We start from the raw sequence: 23,375 nt of genomic DNA, 5'->3' as shown, positions 1-23,375 counted from the left end.
TACAGGCGTGTGCCAGCATGCCTGGCTAATTTTTGTATTTTTAGTAGAAACAGGTTTCATCATGTTGGCCAGGCTGGTCTCGAACTCCTGACGTCATGATCCACCCGCCTTGGCCTCCCAAAGTGCTGGGATTCCTGGCATGAACCACCACACCTGGCCAAGAGAGAGATCTTAGAACAGTGCTGGGCACACAGTAAGTACTATATATGAGATCGTCTTTATTGTCATTGCTGTTATTATTATTGCTTTTCTAATATTGGGAAACACTACTATTCTTACTGTATTTTTGCATGTGAACCTCATATGATTGAGAAATCTATTTAAAATTCTCTTTGTCTCTTTCTAGTTTTGTCAGATTAAGATGTTTAATTAAGATCGGTGAATTTTTTTTCCTATAGACTGTTGCAAATAATTTCTAACTCTGAGTAAAAAGGAATGCTTTTATGTTGTTTGCAATGCATTTCACAGTGTATTGTATTAGAAAACTGTAGCTTTTCCTTTTGTACCAAGTCTTGCCACTCAGAAGCTGTCAAGACCTTTCAGTTAAGCACTATCAGCTAGAATCTTGGGCTTGGGTAGACCTTTAGAGGCAGCATCGTCCCATCTTTCACACTGGCGAAGAGTTTCAGTCATATTTTCTCCTACATGTGGTCATCCAGTCACTGAAGGCTTCCAATAATAGGGACCCCACAGCTTGTCAAAAATAATCATTCTGTTGTTAGACAACTCTAGTCATTTGAAGGTTCTTTTCTTATTTATAAGTGGAATCTTCTTCCCAGAAACTTTACCTTGTTGCTGTTTGTTCTGTCCCCTGAAGCACATAGAACAGGACTGTTCCTTCTTCCATTTAATTACTTTAGATATTTGAAGATGGCTTTTATATCCTCCCTTCCTCCAGGTTAAACATTCCCTAGGTGACATGTTTCCAAATCCTTCTTCATCCTAATACTGGACCCAATCTGTCATGCCAGTGCCCCTCTTGACTCATGGCCCCCAGGACTGAAAATAGTTTTCTAAACATTAGTTGACCGTCCGTGTGCTGTGAGACCATTCCTGCCTGTGTTTTGGACATGTACACCTGCTGATGCTGCCAAAGTTTGCATTTGCATTTTTTTGTACCTACATCACAGCCTTGGCTGATACCAAGACTGTGGTTATCAAAGATTCTCAACATTTTTCATGAATCACTGCCAAACTGCAGCTTATACTTTTACAATTAATTTTTGAAACCTAAATATACAACTATATAATTATCCCTGTTAGATTTTACTGGCTACTATCAGTCTTTTGTTCAACATGTCAATACCGTTAAAATTTTGATACTATCCATGTGTTACCTATCTCTCTTGGCTGTGTGACATCTGAAAATTAAAATTTAATATGCATTTCTTCTTCATCCTCATTCAAGTAATGCATAAAAATGTGATAAGAAGAAGAAACCAAGCATTAAGTTCTGGTAGCATGACGCTAGAGATTGTTTTCCTGTTCTAAGCCTTTTTTTTTTTTTTTTTTTTTTTGAGACAGAGTCTCATTCCATCACCAGGCTGGAGTGCAGTGGCGCAATCTCGGCTCACTGCAACCTCCGCTTCCCAGGTTCAAGCAATTCTCCTGCCTCAGCCTCCCGAGTAGCTGGGACTACAGGTGTGCACCACCACGCCCAACTAATTTTTGTATTTTTAGTAGAGACAGGGTTTCACCATGTTGGTGAGGATGGTCTCAATCTCGTGACCTCAGGTGATCCACCCGCCTTGGCCTCCCAAAATGCTGGAATTACAGCTGTGAGCCACCGTGCCTGGCCTGTTTTCCTGTTCAATATAAATCCACTACTAAACATTTCCTAGGAATAATTATTTTACATGTTCAAATCTATCTTACCATACTGTGACCTGTACCCCATTTCTCTGCCTTATTCATGAAGGACTAAACTTCAAAAATCCAAAGTTACTCTATCTTTTTTTTTTGAGACAGAGTCTCGCTCTGTTGCCAGGTTGGAGTGCAGTGGCACAATCTCAGCTCACTGCAACTTCCGCCTCCTGGGTTCAAGCGATTCTCCCGCCTCAGCCTCCCCAGTAGCTGGGACAACAGGTGCACGCCACCACACCCAGCTAATTTTTGTATTTTGAGTAGGGAAGAGGTTTCACCATGTTGGCCAGACTGGTCTCGAACTCCTGACCTCGTGATCCGCCTGCCTCGGCCTCCCAAAGTGCTGGGATTTCAAGCGTGAGCCCCCGTGCCCAGCCACCCTATCCTATTTCTGAAGCTACCAGCCAAGTGGCCACATTTAAAAAAAAAAGTGTGTGTGTGTGTGTGTGTGTGTGTGTGTGTGTGTGTTTTATTATGACTTGCTTATTGTGACCCACTTATCCTGGGGCTGCCACCACCATTGCCTTTTTTTCTAGAGCCCACAAACCATCTGTTTAATAACCCTTTTTGAAGTTTTGCCATAAATTCTCCATAAATTCACTGGTCTGTGTTTGAGAATGCTCCTTTGTCCTCTTTTTTTAAATTATTATTTATTTATGTATTTTGAGATGGAGTTTCACTCTTGTTGCCTTGACTCAAGTGCAATGGCGCAATGTCAGCTCACTGCAACCTCTGCCTCCCAGGTTCAAGTGATTCTCCTGCCTCAGCCTCTCAAAGTGCTAGGATTACAGGTGTGAGCCACCATTCCTGGCCTCTCCTAAGTCTTAAAGTCTTTCTCTAGTTTCCTTGGGCAGAAGTGGCTGCTGCCTCCACTTCTCCTAAGACTACTCAGAACCCATGCCGGGGCCTTCTCTTTAGTATTTTAAAATAACTTTTAGAACTTTTGAACTACATAGTTTTCAGAGACATACAGTGATTTTCTCAAGAGGGTCTTTTATGTAAGAGCAACATGTATCATTCAAAAGGTGTTTAATAAATGTTAAATAATAATGCACTTAATTTTAAGTACTTTGTATCCTCTTCTCTCTTTGTTAATATCTTTAATTGGATCCCCTAGCAGGGGATTTGGACTTAATTTATTTCAGGTGATACTGCACTTATACAATTATTTAGTTGACTTAATTAGAGATTTAATTATATTAGTGCCCTAAAGTGCTATATCAGAGAAATTAAACACTGACTGTTAATTCACCTTTCGTATTTATTGTGTTGTTTATGACTACAGTGATCTTCAAGCCATAAGGGCTTGAAGATTTGGAAAGTTCTTTCTATGCATCAGCTTGGACTTTGCCCATTCAAAATGTAGATGAAGGCAGGAATGGAAATGCCTTTTTTAGGCTGAGTGCAGTGCCTCATGCCTGTAATCCCAGCTCCTTGGGAGGCCGAGATGGAAAGATCACTTAAGGCCAGGAATTCAAGACCAGCCTGGGCAACATGATGAGACCACCCACCATGCTCATGTCCACAGAATAAAGATAAATAAATTAGCCAGGCATGGTGATGCATGCCTATAGCCCTAGCTACTCGGAAGGCTAAGGTGGGAAGATTGCTTGAGGCTGGAATTTGAGGCTGTGGTGAGCTTTGATCACACCACTGCACTCCAGCCTAGGTGATGGAGTGAGACGCTGTCTCAAAAAGAAAAAAAAAGAACTTGAAAAAAATTGTGGTCTTTTATCTATGGCTATTAGAACCAAGATCATGGACGGTTGTGATGGTTCACACCTGTTACCTAGAACTTTGGGAGGCTGAGGCAGGAGGATCATTTGATCCCAGGAGTTTAAGATCAGCCTCTGGGCAACATGGCAAAACCCATCTCTACAAAAAATACAAAAATTAGCCAGACATGGTGGCACATGCCTGTAGTGCCAGCTACTCAGGAGGCTAAAGTGAGAGGATGGCTCAAGCCCAAGAGGTTGAGGCTACAGTGAACTATGATCTTGCTACTGCACTTCAGCCTAGGTGACAGAGTGAGACCCTGTCTCCAAAATAAAGGCTTATTTAAAAAAAGAACAAAAAAGAACCAAGGTCATGGGTCCATTCCTTCACTGTTCTACTTAACCCTCTCTGTTCTACAGGCCTGTGACTACCTCTCTAACAGGTGGTCCTGGGAGGCAGCAACAGTGTTCCTCTCTGTATTTCCAGCATATACCAAATGCCTAGGTTATATAGGTGTCCAATAAACGCTTGTTGGTTTTAATTTGATTATTGCAAAGACAACCAGTTGAAGTATGGTTAGAATAGTATAAACCTGGCTGGGTGCAGTGGCTCATGCCTGTAATCCCAGCACTTTGGGAGGCTGAGGTGGGAGGATCACTTGAGGTCAGGAGTTCAACACCAGCCTGGCCAACATGGTGAAACCTTGTCTCTACTAAAAGTGCAAAAATTAGCCAGGCATCATGGCACATGCCTGTAATCCCAGCTACCCAGGAGGCTGAGGCAAGAGAATTGCTTGAACCTGGGAGGTGGAGGTTGCTGTGAGCCGAGATTGTGCCACTGCATCCAGCCTGGGTGTCAGAGTGAGGCTGTCTCAGAAAAAAAAAGTGTGGGGGGGGCGGTGGTTCCAAGATGGCCAAATAAGAACAGCTCCAGTCTACAGCTCCCAGCATGAGCGATGCAGAAGACGGGTGATTTCTGCATTTCCAACTGAGGTACCGGGTTCATCTCACCGGGGCTTGTCGGACAGTGGGTGCAGGACAGTGGGTGCAGTGCACCGAGCGTGAGCTGAAGCAGGGCGTGGCATCACCTCACCCAGGAAGTGCAAGGGGTCAGGGAATTCCCTTTCCGAGCCAAGTGAAGCTGTGACAGATGGCAACTGGAAAATCAGGTCACTCCCACCCTAATACTGCACTTTTCCAATGGTCTTAGCAAACGGCACACTAGGAGATTATATCCCGTGCCTGGCTCAGAGGATCCCACGCCCTTGGAGCCTTGCTCATTGCTAGCACAGCAGTCTGAGATTGAACTGCAAGGCTGCAACAAGGCTGGTGGCGGGGCACCCACCATTGCTGAGGCTTGAGTAGGTAAACAAAGCAGCGGGAAGCTCCAACTGGGTGAAGCCCACCGCTGCTCAAGGAGGCCTGCCTGCCTCTGTAGACTCCACCTCTGGGGGCAGGGTATAGCCAAACAAAAGGCAGCAGAAACCTCTGGAGACTTAAATGTCCCTGTCTGACAGCTTTGAAGAGAGTAGTGATTCTCCCAGCACAGAGTTGGAGATCTGAGAATGGACAGACTGCCTCCTCAAGTGGGTCCCTGACCCCCAAGTAGCCTAACTGGGAGGCACCCCCCAGTAGGGGCAGACTGACACCTCACACGGCCGGGTACCCCTCTGAGACAAGGCTTCCAGAGGAACAACCAGGCAGCAACATTTGCTGTTCACCAATATTCACTGTTCTGCAGCCTCTGCTGCTGATACCCAGGCAAACAGGGTCTGGAGTTGACCTCCAGCAAACTCCAACAGACCTGCAGCTGAGGGTCCTGACTGTTAGAAGGAAAACTAACAAACAGAAAGGACATCCACACCAAAACCCCACCTGTACGTCACCATCATCAAAGACCAAATGTAGATAAAACCACAAAGATGGGGAAAAAACAGAGCAGAAAAGCTGAAAATTCTAAAAATCAGAGTGCCTCTCCCCCTCCAAAGGAACGCATCTCCTCGTCAGCAATGGAACAACGCTGGATGGAGAATGACTTTGACGAGTGAGAGAAGAAGGCTTCAGACGATCAGACTTCTCCAAGCTAAAGGAGGAAGCTTGAACGCATCACAAAGAAGCTAAAAACCTTGAAAAAAGATTAGATGAATGGCTAACTAGAATAACCAGTGTAGAGAAGTCCTTAAATGACCTGATGGAGCTGAAAACCATGGCTCAAGAACTACATGACGAATGCACAAGCTTCAGTAGCCGACTCGATCAAGTGGAAGAAAGGGTATCAGTGATTGAAGATCAAATGAATGAAATGAAGCGAGAAGAGAAGTTTAGAGAAAAAAGAGTAAAAAGAAACGAACAAAGCCTCCAAGAAATATGGGACTATGTGAAAAGACCAAATCTACGTCTGATTGGTGTACCTGAAAGTGACAGGGAAAATGGAACCAAGTTGGAAAACATTCTGCAGGATATTATCCAGGAGAACTTCCCGAACCTAGCGAGGCAGGCCAGCATTCAAATTCAGGAAATACAGAGAACGCCACAAAGATACTCCTCGAGAAGAGCAACTCCAAGACACATAATTGTCAGATTCACCAAAGTTGAAATGAAGGAAAAAATGTTAAGGGCAGCCAGAGAGAAAGGTCGGGTTACTCACAAAGGGAAGCCCATCAGACTAACAGCGGATCTCTCGGCAGAAACCTTACAAGCCAGGAGAGAGTGGGGGGCAATATTCAACATTCTTAAAGAAAAGAATTTTCAACCCAGAATTTCATATCCAGCCAAACTAAGCTTCATAAGTGAAGGAGAAATAAAATCCTTTACAGACAAGCAAATGCTGAGAGATTTTGTCACCACCAGGCCTGCCCTACAACAGCTCCTGAAGGAAGCACTAAACATGGAAAGGAACAACCAGTACCAGCCACTGCAAAAACATGTCAAATTGTAAAGACCATCGAGGCTAGGAAGAAACTGCATCCACTAATGAGCAAAATAACCAGCTAACATCATAATGACAGGATCAAATTCACACATAACAATATTAACCTTAAATGTAAATGGGCTAAATTCTCCAATTAAAAGGCACAGACTGGCAAATTGGATAAAGATTCAAGACCCGTCAGTGTGCTGTTTCAGGAAACCCATCTCACATGCAGAGACACACATGGACTCAAAATAAAGGGATGGAGGAAGATCTACCAAGCAAATGGAAAACAAAAAAAGGCAGGGGTTGCAATCCTAGTCTCTGATAAAACAGACTTTAAACCAGCAAAGATCAAAAGAGACAAAGAAGGCCATTACATAATGGTAAAGGGATCATTTCAACAAGAAGAGCTAACTCTCCTAAATATATATGCATCCAATACAGGAGCACCCAGATTCATAAAGCAAGTCCTTAGAGACCTACAAAGAGACTTAGACTCCCACACAATAATAATGGGAGACTCTAACACCCCACTGTTAACATTAGACAGATCAACAAGACAGAAAGTCAACAGGGATATCCAGGAATTGAACTCAGCTCTGCACCAAGCGGACCTAATAGACATCTACAGAACTCTCCACCCCAAATCAACAGAATATACATTCTTTTCAGCACCACACCACACCAATCCAAAATTGACCACATAGTTGGAAGTAAAGCACTCCTCAGCAAATGTAAAAGAATAGAAATTATAACAAACTGTCTCTCAGACCACAGTGCAATCAAACTAGAGCTCAGGATTAAGAAACTCACCCAAAACCGCTCAACTACATGGAAGCTGAACAACCTGCTCCTGAATGACTACTGGGTACATAACGAAGGCAGAAATAAAGATGTTCTTTGAAACCAATGAGAACAAAGACACAACATACCAGAATATCTGGGACACATTTAAAGCAGTGTGTAGAGGGAAATTTATAGCACTAAATGCCCACAAGAGAAAGCAGGAAAGATCTCAAATTGACACCCTAACATCACAATTAAAAGAACTAGAGAAGCAAGAGCAAACACATTCAAAAGCTAGCAGAAGGCAAGAAATAACTAAGATCAGAGCAGAACTGAAGGAGACAGAGACACAAAAACCCTTCAAAAAATCAATGAATCCAGGAGCTAGTTTTTTGAAAAGATCAACAAAATTGATAGACCACTAGCAAGACTAATAAAGAAGAAAAGAGAGAAGAATCAAATAGATGCAATAAAAAATGATAAAGGGAATATCACCACTGATCCCACAGAAATACAAACTACAATCAGAGAATACTATAAACACCTCTATGCAAATAAACTAGAAAATCTAGAAGAAATAGATAAATTCCTGGACACATACACCCTCCCAAGACTAAACCAGGAAGAATTTGAATCACTGAATAGACCAATAACAGGCTCTGAAATTGAGGCGATAATTAATAGCCTACCAACCAAAAAAAAGTCCAGGACCAGATGGATTCACAGCCGAATTCTACCAGAGGTACAAGGAGGAGTTGATACCATTCCTTCTGAAACTATTCCAATGAATAGAAAAAGAGGGAATCCTCCCTAACTCATTTTATGAGGCCAGCATTATCCTGATACCAAAGCCTGGTAGAGAGACAACAAAAAAAGAGAATTTTAGACCAATATCCCTGATGAACATTGATGCAAAAATCCTCAATAAAATACTGGCAAACCGAATCCAGCAGCACATCAAAAAGCTTATCCACCGTGATCAAGTGGGCTTCTTCCCTGGGATGCAAGGCTGGTTCAACATATGCAAATCAGTAAACATAATCCAGCATATAAACAGAACCAAAGACAAAAACCACATGATTATCTCAATAGATGCAGAAAAGGCCTTTGAGAAAATTCAACAGCCTTCATGCTAAAAACTCTCAATAAAGGCTGGGTGTGGTGGCTCACGCCTATAATCCCAGCACTTTGGGAGGCCAGGGCGGGCGGATCACGAGGTCAGGAGATCGAGACCATCCTGGATAACACGGTGAAACCCCGTCTCTACTAAAAATACAAAAAAATAGCCGGGCGTGGTGGCAGGCGCCTGTAGTCCCAGCTACTCAGGAGGCTGAGGCGGGAGAATGGCATGAACCCAGGAGGCAGAGTTTGCAGTGAGCCGAGATCACGCCACTGCACTCCAGCCTGGGCAACAGAGTGAGACTCCATCTCAAAAAAAAAAAAACAACAACAACAAAAAAAAACTCTCAATAAATTAGGTATTGATGGGACGTATCTCAAAATAATAAGAGCTATTTATGACAAACCCACAGCCAATATCATACTGAATGGGCAAAACTGGAAGCATTCCCTTTGGAAACTGGCACAAGACAGGGATGCCCTCTCTCACCACTCCTATTCAACATAGTGTTGGAAGTTCTGGCCAGGGCAGTCAGGCAGGAGAAAGAAATAAAGGGTATTCAATTAGGAAAAGAGGAAGTCAAATTGTCCCTGTTTGCAGATGACATGATTGTATATTTAGAAAACCCCATCGTCTCAGCCCAAAATCTCCTTAAGCTGATAAGCAACTTCAGCAAAGTCTCAGGATACAAAATCAATGTGCAAAAATCACAAGCATTCTTATACACCAATAACAGACAAACAGAGAGCCAAATCATGAGTGAACTCCCATTCACAATTGCTTCAAAGAGAATAAAATACCTAGGAATCCAACTTACAAGGGATGTGAAGGACCTCTTCAAGGAGAACTACAAACCACTGCTCAACGAAATAAAAGAAGACACAAACAAATGGAAGAACATTCCATGCTCATGGATAGGAAGAATCAATATCGTGAAAATGGCCATACTTCCCAAGGTAATTTATAGATTCAATGCCATCCCCATCAAGCTACCAATGACTTTCTTCGCAGAATTGGAAAAAACTACTTTAAAGTTCATATGGAACCAAAAAAGAGCCTGCATTGCCAAGACAATCCTAAGCCAAAAGAACAAAGCTGGAGGCATCATGCTACCTGATTTCAAACCATACTACAAGGCTAAAGTAACCAAAACAGCATGGTACTGGTACCAAAGCAGAGATACAGACCAATGGAACAGAACAGAGCCCTCAGAAATAATACCACACATCTACAACCATCTGATGTTTGACAAACCTGACAAAACCAAGAAATGGGTAAAGGATTCCCTATTTAATAAATGGTGCTGGGAAAACTGGCTAGCCATATGTAGAAAGCTGAAACTGGATCCCTTCCTCACACTTTATACAAAAATTAATTCAAGATGGATTAAAGACTTAAATGTGAGACCTAAAACCATTAAAACCCTAGAAGAAAACCTTGGCAATGCCATTCAGGACATAGGCATGGGCAAGGACTTCATGTCTAAAACACCAAAAGCAATGGCAACAAAAGCCAAAATTGACAAATGGGATCTAATTAAACTAAAGAGCTTCTGCACAGCAAAAGAAACTATCATCAGAGTGAACGGGCAACCTACAGAATGGGAGAAAATTTTTGCAATCTACTCATCTGACAAAGGGCTAATATCCAGAATCTACAAAGAACTCAAACAAATTTACAAGAAAAAAACAACCCCATCAAAAAGTGGGCGAAGGATATGAACAGACGGAAACTCAAAAGAAGACATTTATGCAGCCAACAAACACATGAAAAAATGCTCATCATCACTGGCCATCAGAGAAATGCAAATCAAAACCACAATGAGATACCATCTCACACCAGTTAGAATGGCGATCATTAAAAAGTCAGGAAACAACAGGTGCTGGAGAGGATGTGGAGAAATAGGAACACTTTGACACTGTTGATGGGACTGTAAACTAGTTCAACCATTGTGGAAGACAGTGTGGCGATTCCTTAAGGATCTAGAACTAGAAATACCATTTGACCCAGCCATCCCATTACTGGGTATATACCCAAAGGACTATAAATCATGCTGCTATAAAGACACATGCACACGTATGTTTATTGCAGCACTATTCACAATAGCAAAGACTTGGAACCAACCCAAATGTCCATCAATGATAGACTGGATTAATAAAATGTGGCACATATACACCATGGAATACTATGCAGCCATAAAAAATGATGAGTTCATGTCCTTTGTAGGGACATGGATGAAACCGGAAACCGTCATTCTCAGCAAACTGTCACAAGGATGAAAAACCAAACACTGCATGTTCTCACTGGTAGGTGGTAATTGAACAATGAGAACACCTGGACACAGGAAGGGGAACATCACACACCAGGGCCTGTCGTGGGGTGGGGGAAGTGGGGAGGGTTAGCATTAGGAATTATACCTAATGTAAATGACGAGTTAATGGATGCAGCACACCAACATGGCACATGTATACATATGTAACAAACCTGCACGTTGTGCACATGTACCCTAGAACTTAAAGTATAATAAAAAAAAAAATTTTTTTTTAAGTATAAACCCAAAACAACCGTCTTAAAATACAGTGACTCAAAATACATGCCCCAATGAGTAGGTACTCCCAAATCTGGCTAATCATTGGAATGACCTAAGAACCCTTTTTTTCAGTCCTCATAGACTCTATCTCCAGGGCTAGAGGCCTAGGCATCTGCATTTTAAAGTTCCCCACATGAGTCTTACGGCCAGGCAAGTTTAGGAACCCTAGCTTAATGTATCTGTTGTCACATTTATTTAAAAAAGAACAAGATCAGCCGGGCATGATGGCTCACACCTGTAATTCCAGCACTTTGGGAGGCCGAGGTGGACGGATCACCTGAGGTCAGGAGTTCAAGACCAGCCTGGCCAATGTGGTGAAACCCTGTCTCTACTAAAAATACAAAAATTAGCTGCATGTGGTGGCATGCACCTGTAATCCCACCTACCCAGGAGGCTGAGGCAGGAGAATCACTGGAACCCGGGAGACAGAGGCTTCAGTGAGCCGAAACCGTGCCACTGCACTCCAGCCTGGGTGACAGAGCAAGACTCCGTCTCAAAAAAGAAAAAAAAAAAGAACAAGATCATTCTTTTCAAGATAGACCTATTGCCCATTCTAGTTTGCAGTAAAAATGAGTTTCATTTATGGTTTATCATAACTAAAGGATTTCCTTGGAGTCAGTAGTTTATGTTTAGCTAGGAGGAGTGTTTACAGATGTCAGTGAGGAATAATACCTTTCATGAAGGATTATATTACTGATAAGTCATTACTGGTGGGCATTTTACACGTGAAGGCTATCAGGTTCCTCCTTGGTACGCAAAGCCCTGTGAGCCCAAGTCTGGAGTTGAGTATTGACTAAAGTAAAATAGTCATCAGGTATGAGAAATTAAATCCTCTAGGACTGTGATGTCCTCCTGGTTGCTCTTTTGCCCTAATCTGAATTACCCTTTTATCATAGTATTAAATACCCTGTTAGCTATCATCAGATATTTAGTTTAGCCTGGCTGAATAAAGCTCATAGAGGAACAAACTAAATGAAACAGTCAGGGGAATGTAGAATGTAAAACATTCTGGAGTGCAGGCTGGTCTTTCAAAATGACAGTGTCATAGCGGAAAAAAGATTAAAGTGTCATAAAAAACAAATGTGATTTATGAACTGGGATTTATCATAGTTTAAAAATATGGTTAAATAAAAGCCATTCTGGAATCAATTGGAGAAATTTACACCTGGACTAAATATTAGATAATATTAGTGAATTATCAGGGCTGGGCACAGTGGCTCATGCCTGTAATCCCAGCACTTTGGGAGGCCAAGGCAGATGGATCTGTTGAGGTCAAGAGTTCGAGACCATCCTGGCCAATCTGATGAAACCCCAACTCTACTAAAAATACATAAATTAGTCGGGTGTGGTGGCACATGCCTGTAATCCCAGCTACTCGGGAGGCTGAGGCAGGAGAATTGCTTGAACCCAGGAGGCAGAGGTGCAGAGCTGAGACTGCACCACTGCACTCTAGCCTGGGTGGCAGAGTGAGACTCCATCTCAAAAAAAAAAAAAAAAAAAATTAGGGAATTCTTGACAAAATAAAAAGAAAAAGTGTAAATTTTTAAAAATTGGAAACTTGAGGAACAAACAAAAAATAAATAGGAAATACTCTCTCCTTTTTTTTTTTTTTTTTTTTTTTGAGATGGTCTCACTCACTCTGTCACCCAGGCTAAAGTGCAGTGGCATGATCTTGGCTTACTGCAACCTCCACCTCTCGTGTTCAAGCAATTCTCCTGCCTCAGTCTCCCAAGTAGCTGGGATTACAGGTGCACACCACCATACCGGGCTAATTTTTTAGTAGAGATGGGGTTTCACCATGTTGGCCAGGCTGGTCTCACTCCTGGCCTCAAGTGATCCATCCCCCATGGCCTCCCAAGTGCTGGGATTACAGGCGTGAGCCACTGCGCCCGGCCGGGAATTCTCTAATTAGTTTTTCTAGTTAGCTTTCCTAGCTGTGACAATAGTATTGTGATTATGTAGGACAATGTTCTTAAGAGTTGCATGTCAAAACAAGGGTGAAGCATCCTGCAGCCAATGATGTGCCCAAACCAAGTCCTAACGACTCACAGGCTATTAGTAAATCTTCAAGAATTGTGTGACCCCACCACCCTTGGCAGTTTGAAATCAGCCATAATGGGAGTATTTATACCACAAAAATCTGCAAATGCAGGCTTTTGTCCCCCAAGAGAACTAATTTACTAGCATATCACTACCTGCGGTTTACTTTCAAATGGATCAGAAAACACACACACAGACACACATATAGATAGAACAAAAATGGCAAAATACTAACAATTGTTGCAATTGTTGAATCTAGGTAGAGAATCTATGGTCATTCATAGCACTAGTACTTGAGTCAGCAGACTTTTTCTGTAAAGGCCAAACTGTGAATATTTAACACTTTGTGGCCATACAGCCTCTCAGGCAACTCTGCAACTCTGCAACTCTGCAACTCTGCAACTCTGCCTTTATAGCACAAAAGGAGTCACGGATAATGCTCATATGAATGGATGTAGTTATTCCCCAACAAAACTTTATTTATGAGAACACAGGGTCAAATTTAGCCTAGGGCCATGGCTCAAGTTTTCTGTACTTTGAAAATAATTTATAATAAAAATTGAACACTTTTTAGAAGTACAAATTCCTTTTTTTTTTTTTTTCCTGAGACGGAGTCTCGCTCTGTCACCCAGGTTGGAGTGCAGTGGCGCAATCTCGGCTCACTGCAAGCTCCACCTCCCGGGGTCACGCCATTCTCCTGCCTCAGCTTCCACAGTAGCTGGGACTACAGGCGCCCGCCACCACGCCCGGCTAATTTTTTGTATTTTTAGTAGAGACGGGATTTCTCTGTGTTAGCCAGGATGGTCTCGATCTCCTGACCTCGTGATCCGCCCGCCTCAGCTTCCCAAAGTGCTGGGATTATAGGCATGAGCCACCGCGCCCGGCCAAAAAGTACAAATTTCTTAGCCTAGGCTGGGAGTGGTGGCTCACGCCTGTAATCCCAGCACTTTGGGAGGCCGAGGTGGGTGGATCACTTGAGCTCAGGAGTTTGATATCAACCTAACCAAAATTGTGAAAACACATCTCTATTTAAAAAATACAAAAATTGGCCATGCGCAGTGGCTCACACCTGTAATCCCAGCACTTTTGGAGGCCGAGGTGGGGAGATCACCTGAGGTCAGGAGTTCGAGACCAGCCTGACCAACATGGAGAAACCCCGTCTCTACTAAAAATACAAAATTAGCTGGGTGGGGTGGCACGCCTGTAATCCCAGCCACTCAGGAGGCTGAGGCAGGAGAATCTCTTGAACCCAGGAGGCACAGGTTGCAGTGAGCCAAGAAACAGCAAGCTGTTTCATACTGATCTGTTTTCATTCCCTGGACACTCTGCACACTTTGGCCCCCTTTGTGCCTTTGCTCAAACAGTTTTCTTTCCCTACAATTTCGTTGCTACTCCCAAGCCCATATCTATTTATCAGCATTTACAAGACATCAACTGGCCGAGGTGACACACGCCTGTAATCCCAGCACTTTGGGAGGCGAGGGGCAGGAGGATCATTTGAGGCCAGGAGTTTAAAACCATCCTGGGCAATATAGTGAGAATGTGTCTCTACAAAGAAAAAATTTTAATTAGCTGGGTGTGGTGGCAGGTCCCTGTAGTCCCAGGTACTTGGGGGCTGAGATGGGAGGATTGCTTGTGCACAGGAGGTAGAGGCTACAGTGAGCCATCATGATCCACCACTGCACTCCAGTCTGGGTGACAGAGGAAGGCCTTTTAGAATCTCTTTCAGTTAAAGTTGATCTCTCATTTCTCTCAATAGCTGTAGTCCTACATTTGTGCCCTGGTTTTGCTGCTTTTCACAGTTTACCCTTAATTAACTCTTGTTTTTTGTGTTTTTTTGTTTTTGTTTTTGTTTTTGTGTTTGTTTGTTTTTTGAGACAGAGTCGCACTGCAGCGCCCAGGCTGGATTGCCATGGCGCGACTTTGGCTCACTGTAACCTCCGCTTCCTGAGTTCAAGCAATTCTCCTGCCTCAGCCTCCCAAGTAGCTGGGACTACAGGTGCACGGCACCACGCCCAGCTAATTTTTGTATTTTTAGTAGAGATGGAGTTTTACCATATTGGCCAGTCTGATCTCGAACTCCTGACCTCAAGTGATCCGCCCTCCAAGGCCTCCCAAAGTGCTGGAATTACAGGAGTGAGCCACCGCACCCGGCCATCCCTTAATTAACTCTTGATCCACAAAGCAAAGAAGGCTTATTCTACTCTTTACATATAGTAAATACTCAATTAATACTCATAAATTAAACATCTTATCTAGTCATGCAGACATTTACATACCTAAAGGTGCTAACCTAGAAGTCTAGAATAGGAGGAGAATGTTGGCCTGCCTAATATCGATTTGGAGAAGAGATAATGAAAATAGGGGAGCTTGGCCCAGCGCAGTGGCTCACGCCTGTAATGCCAGCACTTTGGGAGGCTGAGGTGGGTGGATCACAAGGTCAGGAGATCAAGACCATCCTGGCTAACACGGTGAAACCCCACCTCTACTAAAAAAATACAAAAAATTAGCCGGGCATGGTGGCACGTGCCTGTAGTCCCAGCTACCCGGGAGGCTGAGGCAGGAGAATCGCTTGAACCCGGGAGGCGGAGGTAGCAGTGAGCCAAGATCGCGCCACTGCACTCCAGCCTGGGCAACAGAGCAAGACTCCATCTCAAAAAAAAAAGAAAAGAAAAGAAAGAAAATAGGGTAGCTTGCTTTCTTTCTCTCCCTTCCTCCCTCCCTCCCTCCCTTCTTTCCTTTCTTCCTTCCTTCCTCCTTCCCTCCCTCCCTTCCACCTCCCTCCCTCCCTCCTTCCTTCCTTCCTTCCCTTAAGACTGCTCTGATCCAAGTCCAGTTAGCTTTGAGGTTATTGTATATCAAGTCAAAATAGACTTGATCTTGGTGGGTGGGATGGCTTTCTTGGTAATGGCTATGGGCTTAATGAAGGAAAACTAAGTCATCTGAGCATCTGTTGTGATTTAGGCACTATCAGGCACTCTGTGCAGTGTTATGTAGTCCCCCCAACAGTCTGACAAGGGACTTATATTATCCCCACTTAGAACTGAGAACAGTTAAGGCCGGGCGCAGTGGCTCACGCCTGTAATCTCAGCACTTTGGGAGGCTGAGGTGGGCAGATCACCTGAGGTCAGGAGTTCGAGACCAGCCTGACCAATGTGGTGAAACCCTGTCTCTACTAAAAATATAAAAATTGACTGGGTGTGGCGGTGGGCACCTGTAATCCCAGCTACTTGGGAGGCTGAGACAGGAGAATTGCTTGAACCTGGGAGGTGGAGGTTTCAGTGAGTCGAGTTTGCACCATTGCACTCCAATCTAGGCGACAAGAGTGAATCTCCATCTCAAAGGAAAAAAAAAGAAAACAGTTAAATGGTTTCCATAAGATTATAAAGCTAGGATAAGAGTTTGAATCTGGCTGCCTCTGATACCCAGCACCATTTTAGTGCCTCTGTGCATTCAATGATTGGCAAGAGACCAAGGAAACCTAGGCTGGAACAGTTCCCAAAGGCTATATGCAGTGTGGAAATATCTGTGAAGTGCTGGGAATCTGATGGAGTTTAGTATTAAGTGCCACTGGACAAGGTATTAGAAAACCTGGCCTCTGGCCGGGCACAGTGGCTCACGCCTGTAACCCCAGCACTTTGGGAGGCCGAGGTGGGCAGATCACCTGAGGTCAGGAGTTCGAGACCAGCCTGGCCAAGATGGAGAAACCCCGTCTCCACTAAAAATAAAAAAATTAGCCAGGTGTAGTGGTAGGCGCCTGTAATCCCAGCTACTCGGGAGGCTGACGCAGAGAAATGCTTGAACCCGAGAGGTGGAGGTTGCAGTGAGCCACAATCGTGCCACTGCACTCCAGCCTGGGCAACAGAGTAAGACTCTGTCTCGAAAAAAAAAAAAAGAAAGAAAACCTGGCTTCTGATCTCTACTCTGCCTGCCTCTATCTGTGATCTTGAGTCACTGAGTTTCTCTGGACCTCTGTTCTCTTGACTGTATAATTAGAGGAATAAATCAGCTTATTTATTTTATTCATTCATGTTTCATGCATTATACAGTAAGGACCTTGAAGACTCATGAAGTCATAGATAAGTGAATGGAGAATTAAAATACAACACTAAGTTGGGCGCAGTGGCTCATGCCTGTAATCCCAGCACTTGGGAGGCCGAGGCAGGCAGATCACGAGGTCAGGAGTTTGAGACCAGCCTGAACAACATGGTGAAACCCCGTCTCTACTAAAAATACAAAAAAATTAGCCGGGCGTGGTGGCGGGTGCCTGTAATCCCAGCTACTTGGGAGGCTGAGGCAGGAGAATCGCTTGAACCTGGGAGGCAGAGGTTGCAGTGAGCCAAGATCGCGCCATTGCACTCCAGCCTGGGTGATAGAGGCAGACTCTGTCTAAAAAAAAAAAAAACAAAAACGCTAAAACAATACACTACTCCAGATGTGCACAGGGAGTACTCCAGGTACCCAGAGGAAGAGGGGCAACTAGCTTCTTAGGGCCATCTTCCTAGCTCAGTGCATTCCACCTAGGTGGAATTTGGGGAGCTTGTTGGGGTGGGGGAGACAGCCCCAGGGGGAGATGGTAGATCAGGTTACCTCTGAGAACTGCAGTTGGTTCCCCTATAATTAAAGGGGAGAAGGTTTGGGAGGCTGAGGCAGGAGGATCTCTTGAGCCCAGGAGTTTGAGATTAGCTTGGGCAATATAGTGAGACTTCATCTCTACAAAAAGTTTTTAAAATTAAACAAGCATAGTGGTGCATGCCTGTCTTCCCAGCTACCCAGGTGGCTGAGGTGGAAAGATCACTTGAGCCGGGGAACTGGAAGTTGCAGTGAGCCAAGATCACACCACTGCACTCCAGCCTGGGTGACAGAGCAAGACTCTGTCTCAAAAAATACATAAATAAATAAAGGAGGAAAAGGGGGGAAAAGTGAGGCCAAGCAAGAGCTAGCTTGGCAAGGGACTTAAATGCCTCATGAAAGAGCTTAGACTTTTCTCTTAAGGCTATTGGAAGGGTTTAAGCAAGATTGTCTTTGCATTTTATTAAGATCTCCTTGGCAGCATAGTAGATGGAGTCCAGGGGTGCAGACCTGGTGGTGGGAAGACTCTTTAGGAAGTGATTGCAAAAACTAACTGAGGTGAGAGATGATGATGGCCTGAACTAATGTAGTGGCAATGGGAATGAGGAGTAGAGGATAAACTTGAGAGCTCTGAAGAGATAGAAAGACTAGGATTCATTGTTATCAGTCAAAATGGCTACAGATAATTTCACAACCTCGGCTGCCACAGGTGGGCGAGGCACTGTGGTGCTCATTACAGTCACTCAGGGATCCAGGCCAAGGAGCATCTCCAGTGTGGGCTGGTAGCTGTGCAAGAGGGAAAGCTCTATAAGGACTCACAGGACAGTTAAATGCTGCAGCCCCAAAGTGGCATCCCTCATTCACAACTCATAGACCAGAACTTGTCACCCGGCTACACCCAATCTCTGGGAGCCAGAAAGTTCGGTTGTGAATGAGCAACCCTGAGACTGCCCCTGTGTCTAACCGGATGTGGGGAATGAAGACGTCTGGGTTTCTGACTTAGAGAATTAGCTGGACATGGCCAGGCATGGTGGCTCACGCCTGTAATCCCAGCACTTTGGGAGGCCGAGGTGGGCGGATCACAAGGTCAGGAGATGGAGACCATCCTGGCTAACACGGTGAAACCCTGTCTGTACTAAAAATACAAAAAATTAGCCGGGCGTGGTGGTGGGTACCTGTAGTCCCAGCTACTCGGGAGGCTGAGGCAGGAGAATGGTGTGAACCTGGAAGGCAGAGCTTGCAGTGAGCTGAGATAGCTGCATGCCAGCCTGGGTGACAGAGCGAGACTCCATCTCAGAAAAAAAAAAAAAAAAAAAAAGCATTCAGGCCAGGCACAGTGGCTTACGCCTGTAATCCTAGCATTTTGGAAGGCTGAGGCAGGCGGATTGCCTGAGGTCTGGAGACAGAGACCAGCCTGGCCAACATGGCAAAACCCCATCTCTACCCAAAATACCAAAATTAGCCAGGTGTGGTGGCAGGCGCCTGTAATCCCAGCTACTCAGGTGGCTGAGGCAGAAGAATTGCTTGAATCCGGGAGGCGGAGGTTGCAATGAGACAAGATCATGCCACTGCACTCCAGCCTGGATGACAGAGCGAAACTTTGTCTCAGAAAAAAAAAAAAAAAAAGGCCGGGCAAGGTGGCTCATGCCTGTAATCCCAGCTTTTTGGGAGGCTAAGGCAGGGGGATCATAAGGTCAAGAGATCCAGACCAGCCTGGCCAACATGGCGAAACCCCTTCTCTACCAAAAATACAAAAGTTACCTGGGCGTGGTGGTGCACACCTGTAGTCCCAGCTACTTAGGAGGCTGAGGCAGGATAATCGCTTGAACCCGAGAGGTGAAGGTTGCTGTGAGCCGAGATTGTGCCACTGCACTCCAGCCTGGCAACAGAGTGAGACTCCGTCTCAAAAAAAAAAAAAAAAAGTAACATTCAGATCTAATACTATGTGTCTTTCTTGAATTTTCATATGGACTATTGTGTCAACATATGGTGTTAAAAAAAGTTATTAACTAAGATATTAGTGAAGCCTTCCTCACATAAGAATATCAGGCTGCTGGCCAGGTGCGGTGGCTCACACCTGTAATCCCAGCACTTTGGGCAGCCTAGGCAGGTGGATCACTTGAGGTCAGGAGTTCGAGACCAGCCTGGCCAACATGGCAAAACGCTGTCTCTACTAAAAAATACAAAAAATTAGATGTGTGTGGTGGCGCATGCCTGTAGTCCCAGCTACGTGGGAGGCTGAGGCAGGAGAATTGCTTAAACCCAGGAGGCGGAGGTTGCAGTGAGCCGAGATCGCACCACTGCACTCCATCCTGGGCGACAGAGCGAGAATCCATCTCTTTAAAAAAAAAAGGGAAGAATATCAGGCTGCTGAATTCAAAATGCCAGAGATGTAAATGCCCTCCGCCTTCTTACTGCCATCCCCCAGCATGGCACATTTCAAGATATTAAGGGATGGGAGTCAGGAGGAGGTGTAATTAGGCTGATTGGAACCTATTGTGCTGCTCTGGAGCACAGACACCAAGCAGCCTTAGGGAATGAGTGCCTCAAGATCACTGGGAAATGATGTCCTCTTTTCCAGAAAACAACGTAGCAGAAATACTCAATCTATACTATTTCTCCCTTTCTTTGTTTTCCATCTCCCCTCCCCAATTTAATTGTGGTGCTTACTGTGTACCTTTAAAACTGACTTTTATCATGCATTTGTTTCTTAACAGTTGCGAGAAAGAATCAAAGCTGGCAAAGGTGTGACTTCAGCTATTGACCTGTGTCGTTACCATGGAAACAAGGCACTGGAGGCCCTGGAGAGCTTTCCTCCCTCGGAGGCCAGATCTGCTTTAGAAAACATTGTGTTTGCTGTGACCAGATTTTCATGACATCAAATTAAAAAGACACTATTGTTAGTTAGCTGAAAATCCTAGGGAATGAGGTTGATTGGGAGAGTTTCACGATGCGTTAATGACTTTTAAAACATATGCATTTTTCCTTCCTTTTATCACATTGCTAAATGAGTTCTGCTTTCTTTTTGGAACTGCTACAAACAAAATTAGAAGAAAAAAAGGTCAAGCAGTTTTCACTTGTCACGCCAGAAGCACACTTGAGGCTGCAGTCGCAGAAATAATTAATGAGATTCGCTCCTGTGACCTCAGCAAATGGACAGGAAATAAGTCCTTATTGATTGGACCGAGCCAGGGATGGCGCCAGGGCGGTGGCCTGTGGTTTTTCCTGCTAGAGAGGACAAAGCAAGTTGGAAGCTGCAGGTGTCAAAAGAAACGCTCTCAATACCAACCAGGGAGGATTGTCTAATCAAAAACGAGTGACCAATTTGTCATAATGGAGAGTAGTTCAATGGATTGAGAAAAATATGTTTTATTTGTTGGCTTGTAATTATGTCTCTGGATTATTATTATTTTTTTTTTTTAGATGTAGTTTTGCTCTTGTTGCCCAGGCTGGAGTGCAATGGTGCAGTTTTGGCTCACTGCAACCTCCGCCTCCTGGGTTCAAGTGATTCTCCTGCCTCAGCCTCCCGAGTAGCTGGAATTACAGGCGCCTGCCACCACGCCTGGCTAATTTTGTATTTTTAGTAGAGATGGGGTTTCACTGTTGGTCAGGCTAGTCTCGAACTCCTGACCTCAGGTGATCCGCCTGCCTCGGCCTCCCAAAGTGCTGGAATTACAGGCTTGAGCCACTGCACCTGGCCTCATGTCTCTGGATTTATAATGCAGTATGAATATACTTTGTGCTTTATGGTTTTTATAATGTCTTTTTGGAGAAATTGCTGAAAAGTTGCCAAATACTTGAAGTAGGAGATTAAAATGTTATCAAATGTTAAATTGGTTATATTAGGAATAGTCTGTTTTTCTTTCTTGAAGATCAGTTTTTTTTTTCAAACACATTTCAAAGAACCAATTTTTTTTTTCTTTAAGGAAAAAGGAGCTTTTTTCAAGTGAAATGTATTCATTTGTAATACTTTGGTTTAAGGAATACTTTAATTTTTACGAGTTTCAGAAACAGAATTTTTGTACTAGGGAATTCATTGGTGAGAGTGTTCTTTTAACCTCAGAATGTCAAATTTTGGTCTTGAACCACAGACATCCAATTACAGAAAGAATATAAGCAATCTCACAGGCCTGCAATCGGACACTGTCTCTGTGTGGTTCATAGGAGATGATTTTTGAGGTTTGCACTCATGCAATTTGAGAACACCGTTGACAAGAAGGCTGAGTTTACATAAATGATCTAGATTGAAACTCAGCTACCTTTCTTCCTCATGTGGTGTAATTACAGCCCTATCTGGAGACAGCGAACACAGCAAACAGATTTTATTACCTAGTTCGCTCAAACACTACATGAAGTTATTTTAGTTAAAGCCCTCCCCCAAAAGTTATAAAACCATTTTATCAGGGCCCAACATGTGGCATGCAATGAAGAGAAAATGTAAAGCTACAGAGGTTAATGTATTGTATTATAAAATATTTTAAGTGTACTCGAAATATCATAATTGTACAGTTTATGCCACCATAATTTAAGGCCTATAGATTTAGCTTAAGAGAACACTCTTCTGTTTGAAATGCCTTCTCTCACTGAAATTGGCTTAATTAGTAACCATGGATAAGATGCTTTAGATCAGACTAGGTTTTAATCATTAACTTCCACAAAGAAGTCATACTTTGCGTTAGGTGTGCTGGTTGGATGTGCAGGAACTTCAGCAAGCAGTAGGTTTTACTAAGCAGATGGTCGGGCACTGCAGGGTACCAGGCAGGATCCTAGGGCGCCTCTCATTCTGCGTTAGCATCTGGTTTGCTGTATGACCTTGCACAAGTCACTTCCTTCTGAGCCTCAATTTTCTCATCTGTAAAATGAGATTCAAAAGTTGACCTGAAAGTCAAGTGTGAAAAAAAAAAAAGAAATTAAACAAGATAATTATGAAATTCTTTCCAGGTTTGTTTTATTTTCTGAAAGTTTACTATTCTTGACTGTCTAAATAGCAAAGATGCTGTGTGAGGTTCAGGGAGGAGGGAAGGTGAAACCCAAAGAGAGGCCCTGAAGGAATGGAGAGAGCTTAATGGCAAGCTTCCTGCCAAGCTGCCTCTGCATGACCTAAAGGATTCCAGCTCTCCTATGTGACATGTAACCCCGGACTTTTCTGTCTCAACACCTGCCTTGCTGCTTTCTTCGGGACCTTTCCTACCTCCCTGTCATCTTCCCAGCTGCTCTCGTGTCCTTTATCCCATCTCCTGTACCTTGCCATCCTGACTCCCTGGAACCTGGATACCTGGGAGCAGTAGCCCCCTGCTGCCTGCTGAGTGACAGAGCTCTGCCTCCCGCACAGGGGTGGCTGGCCTCCTTCCTCAGGCCCCACTTAGCAGAATTCTCACTTCCTCAGCATCATGGCAGGCATTTACAGAACATAACAAGTTGGCTAGTTCACTCCAAAATACAAGACCAATAGCCTTTCTCCCTGCCCCTTCTTCAGGGATATTTATTTCTTAGCACATATGAAGTTCTTATAGTTTCAGACAATCTCTAAGGAGAAATTTGGGGCACTGAAACATTCCTCAATCACACCTCTCAGCCTGCTGCTGCCTGGGTGTGGCTAATGGAGGCAGTAAGTAGAATTAATGGCTCTAGAATGTGTCCTTGGCCCCTCTCCAGCTTTCCCCATCCCCAGTTACCTGCTAGAGGGAAGAATTCATTCATTAGCAATTGTCCTGCTTTCCTCTGCCTAGTACCCCCCAAATTGTCAGTTGGCTCCTGCAAACCTCACTCACTACT

The 23,375-nt window shown here is 44.0% G+C and overlaps 1 protein-coding gene across 3 annotated transcripts in view; it reads left to right on the top strand.

The window, feature by feature from the left end:
* The window catches only part of PDSS2 (decaprenyl diphosphate synthase subunit 2), a 308,385-nt gene extending 285,854 nt beyond the window's left edge, over positions 1–22,531 (top strand). For 2 of the 3 annotated variants that reach the window (XM_019030158.3, XM_055390712.2), the window contains one exon: positions 20,318–22,531. In XM_019030158.3, the coding sequence (XP_018885703.1) occupies positions 20,318–20,476 (159 nt within the window). In that variant the 3' untranslated portion in view covers positions 20,477–22,531. Of the gene's footprint in view, positions 1–44; positions 414–20,317 lie in introns of those variants that run through there. The other variant, XM_055390714.2, reaches the window with a different exon arrangement.
* Positions 22,532–23,375: the final 844 nt, after the last annotated feature.

This window comes from Gorilla gorilla, chromosome 5, assembly GCF_029281585.2.
Source record: "Gorilla gorilla gorilla isolate KB3781 chromosome 5, NHGRI_mGorGor1-v2.1_pri, whole genome shotgun sequence".
NCBI lineage: Eukaryota > Metazoa > Chordata > Mammalia > Primates > Hominidae > Gorilla > Gorilla gorilla.
This window is presented reverse-complemented; position numbering and strand designations above follow the sequence as displayed.